Raw genomic sequence first — 15,572 nt, 5'->3', positions numbered from 1 at the left:
TTGTGAGGAACCAGGGAGATCTTTGGTTCCAACTTTGTAACTTCAGTCAGAACCACACTAGAGCACCTGAGACCTAGGGGTCATTAAAAATAGTTTAGATGTGGTGCAGACTTTCTTAGTCATACATTCTCATGTTTTTAGTATCCTTACTCTTGAGAACCATTTATGTTGGAAAAAATGAATTAAAACCCTGGCCTGCTAATAATAAGTTGGTATATCCTTATTGCATCGTAATTTTCTATATTTCTTATTTCACTTGTATTATAAGCAAATAATGATTAGAAGACAGACTTGAATCTTGGGTTACCCCACTTCCTATTTAGGAGCAAAGAATAATTTCTCCCTCAGTAAGTGGGTATAATTATTTCATTAAGTTTTTATAGGAAGTAGCTCATTAAGTGGAAGTGGGTGTTTTTTCTTGGTATTGTTATAGATAAATTAATAATGTATATTATTATATTAAATGTTATATTAAATGTTATAGATAAATTAATAATGTCACCTTTGGTAGCTATAACTAGGTATTTATTTAACTTAATTTAAAATTTAATTAATTTAGTTTTCTTTCTTCCTTGGCTGTTATTGATCTGGAGGTTCTAAATGCTGGTCATACCATATGTGTACTTCAGTTTTTGTTATAACAGTGGTAAATACATAACTAAAAATTTCAGGCCATGGAGATATATTTGAAATCAAAGGTTAAAATTTCTAATCCTACCTCTAGTGTCCTACCTAGGAGATAACCACTGTTAAAGGTTTGTATCTCTGGAAATCATTACACATTAGCATGTACAGGCTTGTTTCATTCTTGATAGCTGTATGTTCTGTTGTATGGATATGTATAGTGCATTTAACCTGTCTCCTGTTACTAGACATTTAGGTGTTTCCAGGTCTCTGTATAGCACTAAAATGAATACCCTTGTACAAATATCTTTGCATACTTGAGTGTATCTGTCATACTGATTCCTTTTTTTTTTTTTTCCATTTTATTTATTTTTTCAGTGTAACAGTATTCATTCTTTTTCCACAACACCCAGTGCTCCATGCAAAACGTGGCCTCCCCATTACCCACCACCTGTTCCCCCAACCTCCCACCCCCGACCCTTCAAAACCCTCAGGTTGTTTTTCAGAGTCCATAGTCTCTTATGGTTCGCCTCCCCTTCCAAATTTTTTTTTTTTAATAAACATATAATGTATTTTTATCCCCAGGGGTACAGGTCTGTGAATCGCCAGGTCATACTGATTTCTAATACTAGGTCTGTATCTTTACATTTTGGATAAATATTGTCACTGGCCTTTGAAATATTATACCAATTACTTTGCCATCACCAGTGTGGTGAAAAGTGCCTGTTTCCCAGCACCTCAGCCACCTCTGTATTTTACTAAACTCTAAAAATTTTGCCACTCTAATAGGTGAAAAACAGGATGGTCTTGTTTCAGTTCACATTTCTTTAAGTGAGGTTGGACATTTTCATATGTGTATCATTTCACTTTCTGTGAACTGCTTGTTCATAACCTTTGCCCCTTTTTTATCTGTCAGATTGCTTATTTTTTACCTTCATTTAAAGTGTATTTACCTGAGGAAGCACAGTTTTATAGATCTTTTCATATTCCTCTTTCAGGCATTTCATATTCTGGCATTGGGTTTACTAGAAGAAAAGCAACAGCTTCAAAAAGCTCCTGAAGAAGAAGTGACATTTGACTTTTACCATAAGGCTTCAAGTATGTTTTAATATTAATTTTCAGCATAGCTTCAGCTAATTACCAATTTGTAAGTGAAAGTTTAGCTCTTACAGAGTGTTAATCTACCATTCCTTAAAAAATAGACAATCTTGAAATTAAGACTTTCTCTAGCATCTTTAGTTCTTAACTGTTTTCAACAGTAAAAATAGATTTTTAATCCCCTACTACAATCTTTTGTACTGCTTAAACCCCCTCCTTTTTTTGAGTGGGGATGCAGTGCTCGCTTCGGCAGCACATATACTAAAATTGAGTGGGGATGCATACATCGATGATTTCTTACTTTCATTCTTTGTCTCAGTATTACAAATATTTACAACTTAACCATAACATTCACACTACCCATCCATGGAAGATACTTATGTTCCTGAATGTAAAATGATTGTAGACATCTGAGTGAATGATAGTGTGTTTGTCTTGCACTGTTTTCTTCCTGTCAGAAAAGGATAGGTTTAGATTAGATTGTTATTAAGATGTATTTTGATTTATTTATTAAATTAAGACAGTTTCGTCAAAGCACATTCCAGGGACATTGATTACGAGACCAATAGGAAAAAGGTATCTCATATTTTGTTTCTAGACTGTATTTTTTAGGTCCTTGAAGACATCATAAACCTCTTCAATTTATGGATATAAAAAGCCCCCACTTTCATATTTTTGGAAGCCTTGGTTCTCATTAACTACTTTTACTAGATAGTGAGCCAAGTGGAGGGAAGGGGAGAGTCAGATCATTAAAAGTAACTTTGACTAGCAGCCCCAGTGGAAAATGTATTACAAGTTCTAAAATAATTCAAGTTTTTCAAGTTGTTTAATTTAGTACTGAGTACTTTATGTCATTGCAGATTCTTCTGTTGAAAAATTAATGTAGTTAAGGGAGTGAATATGAACTTTGGTTATCAATGTGAATAACATAACACTAAAGATTATAATTATGAAGATTATTGTTTATGATTTTAACTTTTGTGTTTTAAAAAAGGATTGGGAAGTTCAGCCATGAATGCTCAGAATATACAAATGCTTTTGGAAAAACTCAAAGGAATTCCCCAGTTAGAAGGCCAGAAGGACATGATAACATGGATACTCCAGGTGAACCTGATAAATAAACTTTATCATATCTTGGTTTAAAGATTGAAGAATCCTCTGTCTGTAATGTTAAACCATTCTTCTCCAACTGTAAAGTCATTTACCACTGATTTCATGGTCACTCACATTTTTTCATGTTTTAGTGGAAGTTTTTGTTTTTGTTTTATACTAAACTAAGATTTATTCATTTGTGTCATTATTCGGTCAGCATCTGTTGCATGCCTGTTATGTGCCAGGGTCATTTCTGGACTCTGAACAGCACAGATAAGGCCCTTGCTATCATGGAGCGTACACTAGTTGAGGTACAGGCAGTGTACAAGAAAAGGATAGTTCAGTAGAGAATAGAGGGTAACTTCAGATGGATAATCTGAAAGGCCTCTTTTGGGGCACTTGGGTGGCCCAAGTTAAGTTGGCTAAGCATCCATCTCTTGGTTTTAGCGCAGGTCATGATCTCAGAGTTGTAAGATCAAGCCCCTTGTGGAGCTCTGCACTCAGGGTAGAGTCTGCTTGAGATTCTCTGTCCCTCTCCCTCCACTCCTCTGGCTAGTGCATGTTCTTTCTCTCTCTCTCCCTTTCAAATAAATAAATCTTTAAAAAAAAAAAATCCTCATTTAGGAGATAACATTGAAACTGAATAGTATGGAGGCAGACTTTAAAAAATCGGGAGGAGTATTCCACAAATAGGAAACAGCACTGCAGAAGCTCTAAGGTGGCCAGAAATAAGACCAATATGACTGAAGCACAATTAGCGGGGGAGAGAAAGGTAGGCAGCAAGGTCGCAGGGGCAGCCAAGAGCAAGATCATATAGAACCTGACAGGTGAGGGTAAAGTGGTGGATATTATTTTTGAGGACAGTGGGAAACTAGTGAAGGATTTTAAGTGTCATAATCTGGTCTCTACTTCTGTAAGATCACTATGGCTCCTGTTTGTGTAAGCAGATTATAGGGGACAAGAGTAAAAACAAGGAAACTATTAGAATACTGCTGCAGAGGGATGCCTGGGTGGCTCAGTTGTTTAAGCGTCTGCCATCAACTCAGGTCGTGATCTCAGGGTCCTGGGACCAAGCCCCATGTCAGCCTTCCTGCCCTGCAGGGAGTCTGCTTTTCCCTCTCTCTTTACCCCTACCCCCTGCTTGTGCTCTCTCTCACTATCTCTCTCTCACAAAAAAAAAAAAAAAAAAAAGTAATAAAATCTTGAGGGATGCCTGGGTGGTTCAGTTGGTTGAGCCGCTGCCTTCGGCTCAGGTCATGATCCCGGGGTCCTGGGATTGAGTCCCGCATTGGGCTCCTTCCTCGGCAGGGAGCCTGTTTCTCTCTCCCCCTCTACCTGCTTGTGCTTGCGCGCTCTCTCTCTCTCTGACAAATAAATAAATAAATAAAATCTTAAAATAAAATCTTGAAAGAAAGGAAAAAAAAACTGTTGCAGAAATCCTGTTGAGAAATGAGCATGACGAAGACTCAGATGCTGATGGTAAGAAGCTGAACTGATTCAGGTGTAATTTGGTGGCAGAATGTATAGAATTTGTTGATAGATAATGGTGGAAAGGATGAGGAAAATGAAGGAGTAAAAAATGACTCGGATTTGGAGCTTGAACTGTTGAGTGCAAGCTGCTGCCTTTGGGGAGGAGTGAATAAGGGGTAGGGAGAAAAGCCAAGGAATATATCCTTAATGGGAAACCCTCCACATGGAAACATAAAACCAAGATTATGGAGCTTCCCCTCACTGTATTTAAAAAAAAGATTCTGGTGCTCGCTCCGGCAGCACATATACTAAAAAAAGATTCTGATGTGATAAGCTAGCTAACTGTTTTGATAACTAGAATATGGAGTGATTATTTTCCATATTCATATCAATTAGAGGTCTTTGTACTGATTTGTACTTCAAGAAGTCAGCTTTTTTGGTAACTAGAGATACTCCTTAAACATGCTTGATATAAGATAATATTAAGGTTTTTCTTGGAGTAGAATTCACAAGTATTTAGTATTTGTGTTAAATTTGCTAATATAATAATTTTAAAAATGTAAAATCAAAATATAAGTATTCAACTCTTATTAAGAAAATAAAGTAGGGGAGCATCTGGGTGGCTCAGTGCGTTCAGCGTCTGCCTTCAGCTCAGGTCATGATCCCAGGGTGTTGGGATCGAGCCCTGCATTGGGCTCCTTGCCCAGGGGAGCCTGCTTCTCCCTCTCCCTCTGTCTGCTGCTCCCCTTGCTTGTGCTCTCCCTCACTCACTCTCTCTGTGTCAAATGAATAAATCTTTTTAAAAAAATAAAGGTGCCAGGGGGGCACCTGGGTAGCTTAGTTGGTTAAGTGTCTGCCTTTGGCTCAGGTCCTGGTCCTGGGTTCCTGGAATTGAGCCCCAAGTAGGGATTCCTGCTCAGCATGGAATTTCCTTCTCCCTCTCCCTCTCCTCCTGCCCCCAGCTTGTGTGTGCTCTCTCACTCTCTCTCTCAAATAAATGAATTCTAGAAAAGAAAAGGGAAAAAAAAGAAATCAGGGCACCTGGTCAGTCAGTTCAACTCTTGATTTCAGCTCAGGTCTTGATCTCAGGGTTGTGAGTTCAAGCCCCACCTTGGCCTCCACAGTGGGCATGGAGCCTATTTAAAAGGAAAAAAAAATTGAACTGCTTTTAGTTCAACATTTATATTCTGTAAATACAATGTTATCTATTGGAGATCCATTTCCAAAAATTTATTTTCATTTAGAACACCAAAGTTCGGGGTGCCTGGGTGGCTCAGTTGAGCAACTGCCTTCAGCTCGGGTCATGATTCTGGAGTACCGGGATTGAATCCCATATTGGGCTCCCTGCTCAGTGGGGGGTCTGATTCTCCCTGTGACCTTCCCCCTCTCATGCTCACTCCCTCATTCTCTCTCTCTCAAATAAATAAAGTCTTTAGAAAAAGAATACCGAAGTTCATTATCAAAATATACGAAAGTACAAGTATCAGTTCTTACAATCATTGCATATTTCCCCCCAATGTTTAATATAAAGTTATGTTGTAAGTTCCTTGTGGGAGGTTTTTATACATGAGAATGAGACTCCAAAATATAAACAAGTTTTGGGGAGGTACCATCCTATTGCTGAAACGTTGATTTTTGGTAAAAAGAATGAGACTGATCTATATAAGCTATTATGGAAGTATCTCTACAGATAAATGTTTAAGTGAAAAAGAGATAGGAAATGGTATATATGATAGGGTTGCTTTTGATGAGAATATATGTAAATATAAAGAAATATATATTCTGATAATGTTTTTCTGGCAAAAGGAGAGGGAGAGAGAGAATTTTAAGCAGGCTCCATACCCAGAGTGGAGCCCCACGCAGGGCTCGCTCTGTATGACCCTGAGATCATGAACTGAGCCGAAATCAAGAGTTGGATGCTTAACTGACTGAGCCACCCAGGTGCCCCCTAATAATCTTAATTTTGGGGAGAGCAACTGGCATCAGGAAAAGAGGATTTCACTTTCCATTTTGTATTTTTGTCTTTATATATCTTTATACTAAAAATGTTATTTTAAATTAAAGAGAAATTTTTTCTCCTGACTAAAGTATAGATATGCTCACACCTGCAGATGAAATCAGCAGGTATGCAGCCTCCTCCTTGGCTATATTGCTCATCAACTGGGGAAGGTTTGGCATAGTCAGGAGTCACTTTTTATATGCTTGAAATATTTAACTGTTTACATGTGTAACTCTTTGTGTGTGTGTATGTCAAATTTAAGTCTAAGACATTTGTGACATATGACTAAATCAAATTAGTGAGTTTTTCTGGTTTCTGGGCAGTCTAGCCAAATCTTCTTTTAACCTTTCATCTGTTTGTCATAGATGTTTGACACAGTGAAGCGATTAAGAGAAAAATCTTGTTTAATTGTGGCAACTACATCAGGATCAGAATCTATTAAGAATGATGAGGTAATAACATTATAATAATGGTGATGTTCTTCTCTGTCTTTGAACTTCAGTGGTGTAAGAGTTAACTTCACTGGCATTAAGAGAGCTGCTGCTTTTTTGTTAGAAGGAACCTGTAGTTTATGAGATGTCCATCTTCTTTTGCTTGTGTTTCTATATTACAGAGATTAGTGGTATTTGACATACAGTTGTCCAATATAAAATATGTATTTTATAAAAGCAAAGGAAATTGATGTACAATGGAGCTCTGTTGGAAATACCATATTTTATTAATTTTTAAAATATTTTAATATCTGAAATTGGGATATAGCCTATAATTAATGACTTATAATTTAATCAGCAGCATTCTTTTCTTAGCAGAACATAAGATAATTGTACATCTTAGATTCAAGGAAGTCCAGTAATATTTAGGTTACAGAATACTATAATATAACAAATCAAGTTTTGATGATTCTAATCTTAAAATTATGAGAATACTACTACTTGTGATTTTTAACTATCCCTCCTAAAAGAAAAACACTGGACTTAAGTTAGATAGAAACAATAAAAAGATACCATACATCTCAGTAATATGTTTAAGTTCTCAGTTTTAGCACTGCATCTAGCAGTAAGTGTTACGTTTCTAGTAGTAACTGTTACGTTTCTAGTAGTAACTGTTAGATATCATCAAGTTGGGTAAAATTAATTGTCGGTGATTGAATGATTGAGTTATGATTTAAAATTTTTTTCTTCTAACTTTATTTCTTAATCTACCTGCATTGAGTATAAAATACAATTTATTCGATATTCAAGGTACTTGTGGCTTTTACATTGAATTATTGAAATAACCAGAAGAGCAATTAGTTTGTATGATATATGGAGCCTGCATACTCATTTTGAGACATCAGATTGCATCGAGTTTTAAGTGGTAATCAAATTTTATCAGACTTTAACTCTAGGGAATTTTTCCTGACTGAACAATATATGTAAATTTCAACAAGGGATCTTACCTAATTTTTTGTGATTTCTTAATACCAGATTACTCATGATAAAGAAAAAGCAGAACGGAAAAGAAAAGCTGAAGCTGCTAGACTGCACCGCCAGAAGATAATGGCTCAGATGTCTGCCTTACAGAAAAACTTCATTGAAACTCACAAACTCATGTATGACAGCACCTCGGAAATGTCTGGGAAAGAAGACTCCATTATGGAGGAAGAGAGGTAAAACCAAGCAAAACTAGAAATTAGCAACTCAGTTTTGTGGAGGGAAAGTGACATATTAATTTCAAATAAAATTTTTCCAAAATATATTTTATAATAGGAGAAATTACATTATTTTTAAACTAGGAAAGGTACAGTGAAAGCTCTTAAGGTACTTAATGAATGTAAATTTATGTTCATAAGCAGTTCAAGTGCAAAGTAGTTTGGTGAGAGGCATTATGCACAAAAAGATACAAAAATGGGAATGGCAAAAATTGAGATCAACTTCTGTTATCTTGTATGCACAAGCTCTTTTTTTTATGTTAAAATGTAGGTACTAATTGTACTTTTTGTTTCTTTGAACTTATAAATTTTCTTTTATATTAACATATGTTGCAGAATATATTACATAATGCACAGACTCTCTTAGATGCACATTTATGTATCAGTTCAAATATTTCACATCTTTTTTATGATACCTTCTAAAAATGACTGTGATTGTTACAAATTGAAAACAAATTCCTTCACTTGAAAAAGGTGGTTTATGTTCATTTTTTTTTCTTAAAGAGAAAGAAGACAATGCCCATAGTTGTGGTCATGGATAGCACAGTAGAAAATGGGAATCAGTAAGTCTGGTGTTCTGGGTCCCACTGTGGTGTGCTTTTGGGGAAATCAGTTAACCTGCTGAGGGTCACGCTTTGTGGGAGGTTATATAAATACACTAAGAAAAGGAGACAAATAAGGGTACTTTTAAAAGCATTCCAATTTAAAATATTATAAATACCTCCTATGCTTATTTTTAAAAACAAGCTTCCTTTGCTCTTTAAACAATGTGTGTTGTGGATAGTTTTAGGAAATTGTGCCTTTGCAATAACAATAGTAACATTATCCATAATGTATCTGTAGTCCTGAAGTTGAACATGCTAACAAGGACCCTAAGGATGAAGACTGTATATTTTAAAAATTAAAAAAAGATATGAAGGTTAAGGTATCCTTGGGTGATGATAGTAATAAAACTAGAAATTAATACAAAACTTAAACAATTAATAAGTTCCAGCCCTCTAGATATTGCATATTAGCAACATACTGTTTAGAAAGTAATGAAAAAATTAATGAGCAACTATACACCAGCAAATTCGACAATCTGGAAGAAATAGTTGCATTCCTAGAGACGTATAAACTACCACAACTGAACCAGGAAGAAATAAAAAACCTGAACAGACCCATAACCAGTAAGGAGATTGAAACAGTCATCAAAAATCTCCCAACAAAAAAGAGCCCAGGGCCAGACGGCTTCCCAGGGGAATTATACCAAACATTTAGAGAAGAATTAATACCTATTCTTCTGAAACTGTTCCAAAAAATAGAAATGGAAGGAAAACTTCCAAACTCATCTTATGAGGCCAGCATTACCTTGATCCCAAAACCAGACAAAGACCCCATCAGAAAAGAAAATTACAGGCCAATATCCTTGATGAACACAGATGTGAAAATTCTCACCAAAATACTAGCCAATAGGATCCAACAGTACATTAAAAGGATGATTCACCATGATCACGTGGGATTTATTCCTGGACTGCAAGGCTGGTTCAACACCCACATATCAATCAATGTGATACAATACATTAATAAAAGAAAGAACAAGAACCATATGATACTCTGAATAGATGCTGGAAAAGCATTTGACAAAGTACAGTATCCATTCTTGATCAAAACTCATCAGAGTGTAGGGATAGAGGGCACATACCTCAATATCATCAAACCCGTCTATGAAAAACCCACAGCGAATATCATTCTCAGCGGGGAAAAACTGAGAGCTTTTCTGCTAAGATCAGGAACATGGCCGGGATGTCCACTACTACTGTTATTCAACATAGTACTAGAAGTCCTAGCCTCAGCAATCAGACAACAAAGAGAAATTAAAGGCATTCGAATCAGCAAAGAAGAAGTCAAACTCTCACTCTTTGCAGATGCTATGATACTTTATGTGGAAAACCCAAAAGACTCCACTCCAAAACTGCTAGAACTTGTACAGGAATTTAGTAAAGTGTCAGGATATAAAATCAATGCACAGAAATCAGTTGCATTTCTCTACACCAACAACAGACAGAAGAAAGAGAAATTAAGGAGTCAATCCCATTTACAATTGGATTGCTAGGAATAGCTAGGATAAGATAGCTAGGAATAAATCTAACCAAGGAGGCAAAGAATCTGTACTCAGAAAACTATAAAGTACTCATGAAAGAAATTGAGGAAGACAAAAAGAAATGGAAAAATGTTCCATGCTCCTGGATTGGAAGAACAAATATTGTGAAAATGTCTATGCTACCTAGAGCAATCTACACACTTAATGCAATCGCTATCAAAACACCATCCATTTTTTTCAAAGAAATGGAACAAATAATCCTAAAATTTATATGGAATCAGAAAAGACCTCAAATAGCTAGAGGAATGTTGAAAAAGAAAGCCAAAGTTGGTGGCATCACAATTCTGGAATTCAAGCTCTATTATAAAGCTGTCATCATCAAGACAGTATGGTACTGGCACAAAAACAGACACATAGAACAGTGGAACAGAATAGAGAGCCCAGAAATAGACCCTCAACTGTATGGTCAACTAATCTTTGACAAAGCAGGAAAGAATGTCCAGTGGAAAAAAGACAGTCTCTTCAACAAATGGTGTTGGGAAAATTGGACAGCCACATGCAGAAGAATGAAATTGGACCATTTCCTTACACCGTACGCTAAAATAGACTCAAAGTGGATGAAAGGAATCCATCAAAATCCTTGAGGAAAGCACAAGCAGCAACCGCTTCAACTTCAAAAACAGCAACTTCTTCCTAGAAACATTGCCAAAGGCAAGGGAAGCAAGGGCAAAAATGAACTCTTGGGACTTCATCAAGATCAAAAGCTTTTGCACTGCAAAGGGAACAGTCAACAAAACCAAAAGACAACTGACAGAATGGGAGAAGATATTTGCAAATGACAAATCAGATAAAGGGCTAGTGTCCAAAATCAATAAAGAACTTATCAAACTCAACATCCAAAGAACAAATAATCCAATCAAGAAATGGGCAGAAGACATGAACAGACATTTCGGCAAAGAAGGCATCCAGATGGCCAACAGACACATGAAAAAGTGGTCAACATCATTTGGCATTAGGGAAATACAAATCAAAACCACAGTGAGATACCACCCCACACCAGTCAGAATGGCTAAAATTACAAGTCAGGAAACTACAGATGTTGGAGAGGATGCGGAGAAAGGGGGAACCTCCTACATTTTTGGTGGGAATGCAAGCTGGTACAGCCACTCTAGAAAACAGCATGGAGGTTCCTCAAAAAGTTGAAAATAGAGCTACCCTACAACCCAGCAATCACACTACTGGGTATTTATCCTAAAGATACAAATGTAGTGATTCGAAGGGGCATGTGCACCCGAATGTTTATAGCAGCAATGTCCACAGTAGCCAAACTATGGAAAGAACCTAGATGTCCATCAACAGATAATGGATAAAGAAGATGTGGTATATATATACAATGGAATACTATGCAACCATCAAAAGAAATGAAATCTTGCCATTTGCAATGACGTGGATGGAACTAGAGGGTATTGTGCTGACCGAAATAAGTCAATCAGAGAAAGACAATTACCATATGATCTCCCTGATAGAGGAATTTGAGAGGCAGAGTGGGAGTTTTGGGGGGTAGGAAGGAAAAAATGAAACAAGATGGGATCGGGAGGGAGGCAAACCATAAGAGACTCTTAATCTCACAAAACAAACAGGGTTGCTGGAGAGAGTGTGGGTATGGAGAGGGTGGTTGGGTTATAGACATTGGGAAGGGTATGTGATATGGTGAATGCTGTGAAGTATGTAAGCCTGACGATTCACAGACCTGTACTCCTAAAGCAAATAATACATTATATGTTAATAAAAATAGCTAATAAAAAAGTAATGAAAGAGATTATCAAATATTTATCCAAACAAGAGGATATAAGCAAATATGTGCTCAGAGTTAATTAATGGCCTTAATACTTTTTATTATTTATCTTTTATTATGTGGTTGATTGCATACATAAAATTATTATGTGCTCATTGAAAACAATTCCAATAAAATATTAAGTTCCCTTTGACCATCCTTTACATAAGTCTTTCTGCACAGATAATCACTGTTAATAAGTAACTTGTGTTCTAAACTTATTTCTGTGCATTTATTTATGTGCACTTAATTGATTTTGTTTTGTTTTTTAATAGTTTATTTTACCTTGACTTTTGTTCTACAGATTGGTTTTTTACTCAGTGTCTTATAAATCTTCTCATGTTACTGTTTATAGATCTATGGTATAGATTCTACATGATTCTTTATGACTACTGCATTATAGTCCCTAGTGTGTATATATAATATTTTATTTATCAGATTTGGGGTGTTTAAGTTGATTTCCCTTATTTTCCAGTTTTCCCTTGTTATAAACAGTGTGTCAGAACATATTTTTATATTTGCCTTCTTGTACAGTTGTATTAAGTACTTCTCAAGGGTGGAATTAATATGTGAAAGGGCTGAGTTATAATTATTTGAAATTTTGATATTGCCACAATGTCCTTCTGAGTGGTTTTACCAGTTCCTACTCCCAACAGTGTTTGAGAGTTCCTATCTCCTTCTTTTTTACCAATACTTACTATTATCAGTACTTGAAAAAATTAGATACTATCAACATTATAAATCTGTGCCAGTCGGAATTTCCCTGATTACTAGTTAGTACTAGGTTGAGCATCTTTTCATAAGATTGTTCACTAGTCTGTTGTGTTTCATTTTCTGGGAACTACCTGTCACTATCCTTTGCCCATCTCTGTTGGGTACTTTGCTTTTGTTTTATTATTGATCTTTAGAAGTCCTTTAAAATTATGGGTACTAAACTTTGTTGCATGTTTCCCATATTTTGTCTCTAATTCTTTAGCATTAATTATGAAGTTTAGCTATAGAGAAGTTTTCAGTGTTAATAAGGACAGATTTATCAGTCTTTTAGAGTTTTAATTTTTTGTATCTTAAAAGGCTTTTTCAGTTCCAAAGTCACAAATACATTCTCTTACATTTTTTTAAATAAAATTTTAATTACACAGTTATATTGATACATTTTCCTTTTAAAAATCAAATGTTAGGGGCACCTGGGTGGCTCAGTGGGTTAAAGCCTCTGCCTTCAGCCCAGGTTCGAGCCCCACATCGGGCTCTCTGTTCAGCAGGGAGTCTGATTCCTCCTCTCTCTCTCTGCCTGCCTCTCTACCTACTTATGATCGGTGCCTGTCAAATAAATAAAATCTTAAAAAAATATATCAAATGTTAGACATAAAGCTAAAGTTCTGTTTGAGTACTGGCCTAAATCCAGGACCCCTTTCTGCCCTTCCTCAGAAGGTATTCTGGTTATAAGTTTTATGTTTATCCTGTCAGAATGGCTATTATGCTATTATATACAAATATATGAAACTATAGAAATTACATAGTATCATTCAGTCTTTTTGTTTTATTTGCAATAAGTGGTATTGTGTATGTGTCATTGTGCAACTTGTCATTTTCATTTGGAAATCTATGCAGTATGTTCTTACATACAAAATGAGCACAGTGTTCCTCAGTCTTGGCATGTGGGCAGCACTTCTTTTTCATGCTCCATAAATTGCAGGACAGTTAGTATCTCCGGCTCCTCATCCACTCATTCCAGTAGTGTCTCCTAGTCCTTAACAATAACCAAGAAAATAAACCTTGCCCCACATCTTGCTGAACACCTCCTATGAGGTTGTACCACATGTATCTTTTTAAACTGCACCTTTTAAAAACTACATAATATTCTGTATGATATAATTGCATTTACATTGATGATGAACATTTAAGTTATTCCCAGTTTGTCGAATGATTTCTGACATTTCAGGGAGCTTCTTGCTCAGGTAAAGCAGTATTGTAGAGAAGTTCAGAGCATGTCCTATGAAGTCAGATCATGTGGGTTAAATCCTGTCTTTGCTATTCATAGTGATGAGTCATTAGGTAAGTCTCTTACTGTCTCTAGGCCTCAGTTTCTTCATCTTAACAATGGAAGGTAATATTAGGACCTACTTCATAGGATTGTTGGAAAGATTAAATGAGTTAACGTAAAGTATTTGAAACAGTGCTTCACATCATAATTAGTGATTTATAAATATTTGCTGTTATTATATTATTATTACACACATTGAGTACATACTAAGAATTGCTAAATCATTAAGATGTAAGTTTTTATTTTAATGCCTACCAAAATAGAATAGAAACTTAAATGCCTAATAAGAGGGATGGATAAAACTATTACCGGCCCATATAGTATGAGTATTGTGCAGCCATTAAAAACAATGTTTCTGAAGAAATTTTAATGACATGAGAAAACAACTAAGATATAAGTGAATACAGGTTGCAAATCTATGTATGTAATATGATCTTAATTATGTATAAAGAATGTTACAAATAGAAAGTGAACTGGACGGGAATATACAAATGGTTATCTCTAGATTGTGAGTGTATCATGCTTTTTGTTTTCTTTTTTATACTTTGTAGATTTTCCAAAATTTCTTAATAAGCATGCATTACTTTTATAATCAGAAAAAACCAATAACCCAGCTTCTTGGTACAATAAATTAAGTATAATTATATAGTCTACTTTGTGATCTGCTATTTTTGCACTTAGCAGCACAAAGTGTATTTTCTAATAAGCAAATTAACTGATAAGAGTCAGAAAAATCAAGGGGAAAGATTTTAAGCTAATATTGCTAAGTTATCATTTTTATTTTACTATTTTTGTTCTTAAAGTTCTTACCCTATGGTTACTTAAAATCTACCAAAATATAAAGACAAGTGACCAAAACATGTGTCCTCACTTCTGGTCGTTTCTCTTGGTAGCACCCCAGCAGTCAGTGACTACTCTAGAATTGCTTTGGGTCCTAAACGGGGTCCGACTGTTACTGAAAAGGAGGTGCTGACATGCATCCTCTGCCAAGAAGAACAAGAGGTGAAAATAGAAAATAATGCCATGGTATTATCGGCCTGTGTCCAGAAATCTACCGCCTTAACCCAGAACAGGGGAAAACCTATAGAACTCTCAGGGGGTATGTATTATTTAATAAATATCCTTTTGACCATTTCTTTTCGTGTTTATGTGATTAGAAAAAATATTGAAGGAAGTTTGGGAATGAGACTGTATTTAGCTTTACTTAGATCACATTTTATCCATGTGTAAGATGGACTCTAGGTCCATGTTGGCTCCTCTGTTTTATTTTTTAATTTTAATTTTTGTTATACTTGGCCACACTGCTCAGTCTATCTCTATCTCCCTATCTCCATTTCTCTTTGCTGAACCTTTCCAAGGTAGGATGCAGGCATATGACTTTCATCCCTGAATGTTTCCACATGCATTTTCTAAAATTAAGAATAATCTATTATATATCTATCATACCATTATAACATTTAAAAAGATGAATAATAATTCAGGACTGTCACCTAATGTCAAATCCATATTTGGATTTTCCCAGTTGCCCTCAAAATATCTGTTTTTTTTTTTTAGCTAGACTTTTCTCTTTTTTAGGATCCAGATATGTTTGATGCATAACTTTTATTATGTCTATTTTAGTTTAATTTAATCTAAAATAGT

At 35.6% G+C, this 15,572-nt stretch overlaps 1 protein-coding gene across 2 annotated transcripts in view; it reads left to right on the top strand.

Annotated features, from left to right (window-relative positions):
• UBR1 (ubiquitin protein ligase E3 component n-recognin 1) overlaps positions 1–15,572 on the top strand; it is a 142,904-nt gene that overhangs the window by 80,129 nt on the left and 47,203 nt on the right. Inside the window, exons 26-30 of one of the 2 annotated variants that reach the window (XM_046007385.1) lie at positions 1,623–1,722; positions 2,717–2,826; positions 6,649–6,735; positions 7,750–7,931; positions 14,825–15,030. In XM_046007385.1, coding sequence (XP_045863341.1) covers positions 1,623–1,722; positions 2,717–2,826; positions 6,649–6,735; positions 7,750–7,931; positions 14,825–15,030 — 685 coding nt within the window. The remainder of the gene's footprint in view (positions 1–1,622; positions 1,723–2,716; positions 2,827–6,648; positions 6,736–7,749; positions 7,932–14,824; positions 15,031–15,572) is intronic. The other variant, XM_046007386.1, reaches the window with a different exon arrangement.

Source organism: Meles meles, chromosome 6 (assembly GCF_922984935.1).
Source record: "Meles meles chromosome 6, mMelMel3.1 paternal haplotype, whole genome shotgun sequence".
NCBI classification, from domain to species: Eukaryota; Metazoa; Chordata; class Mammalia; order Carnivora; family Mustelidae; genus Meles; species Meles meles.
Note: the sequence above shows the minus strand (reverse complement) of the source record. Positions and strands in the feature narration are given on the sequence as shown.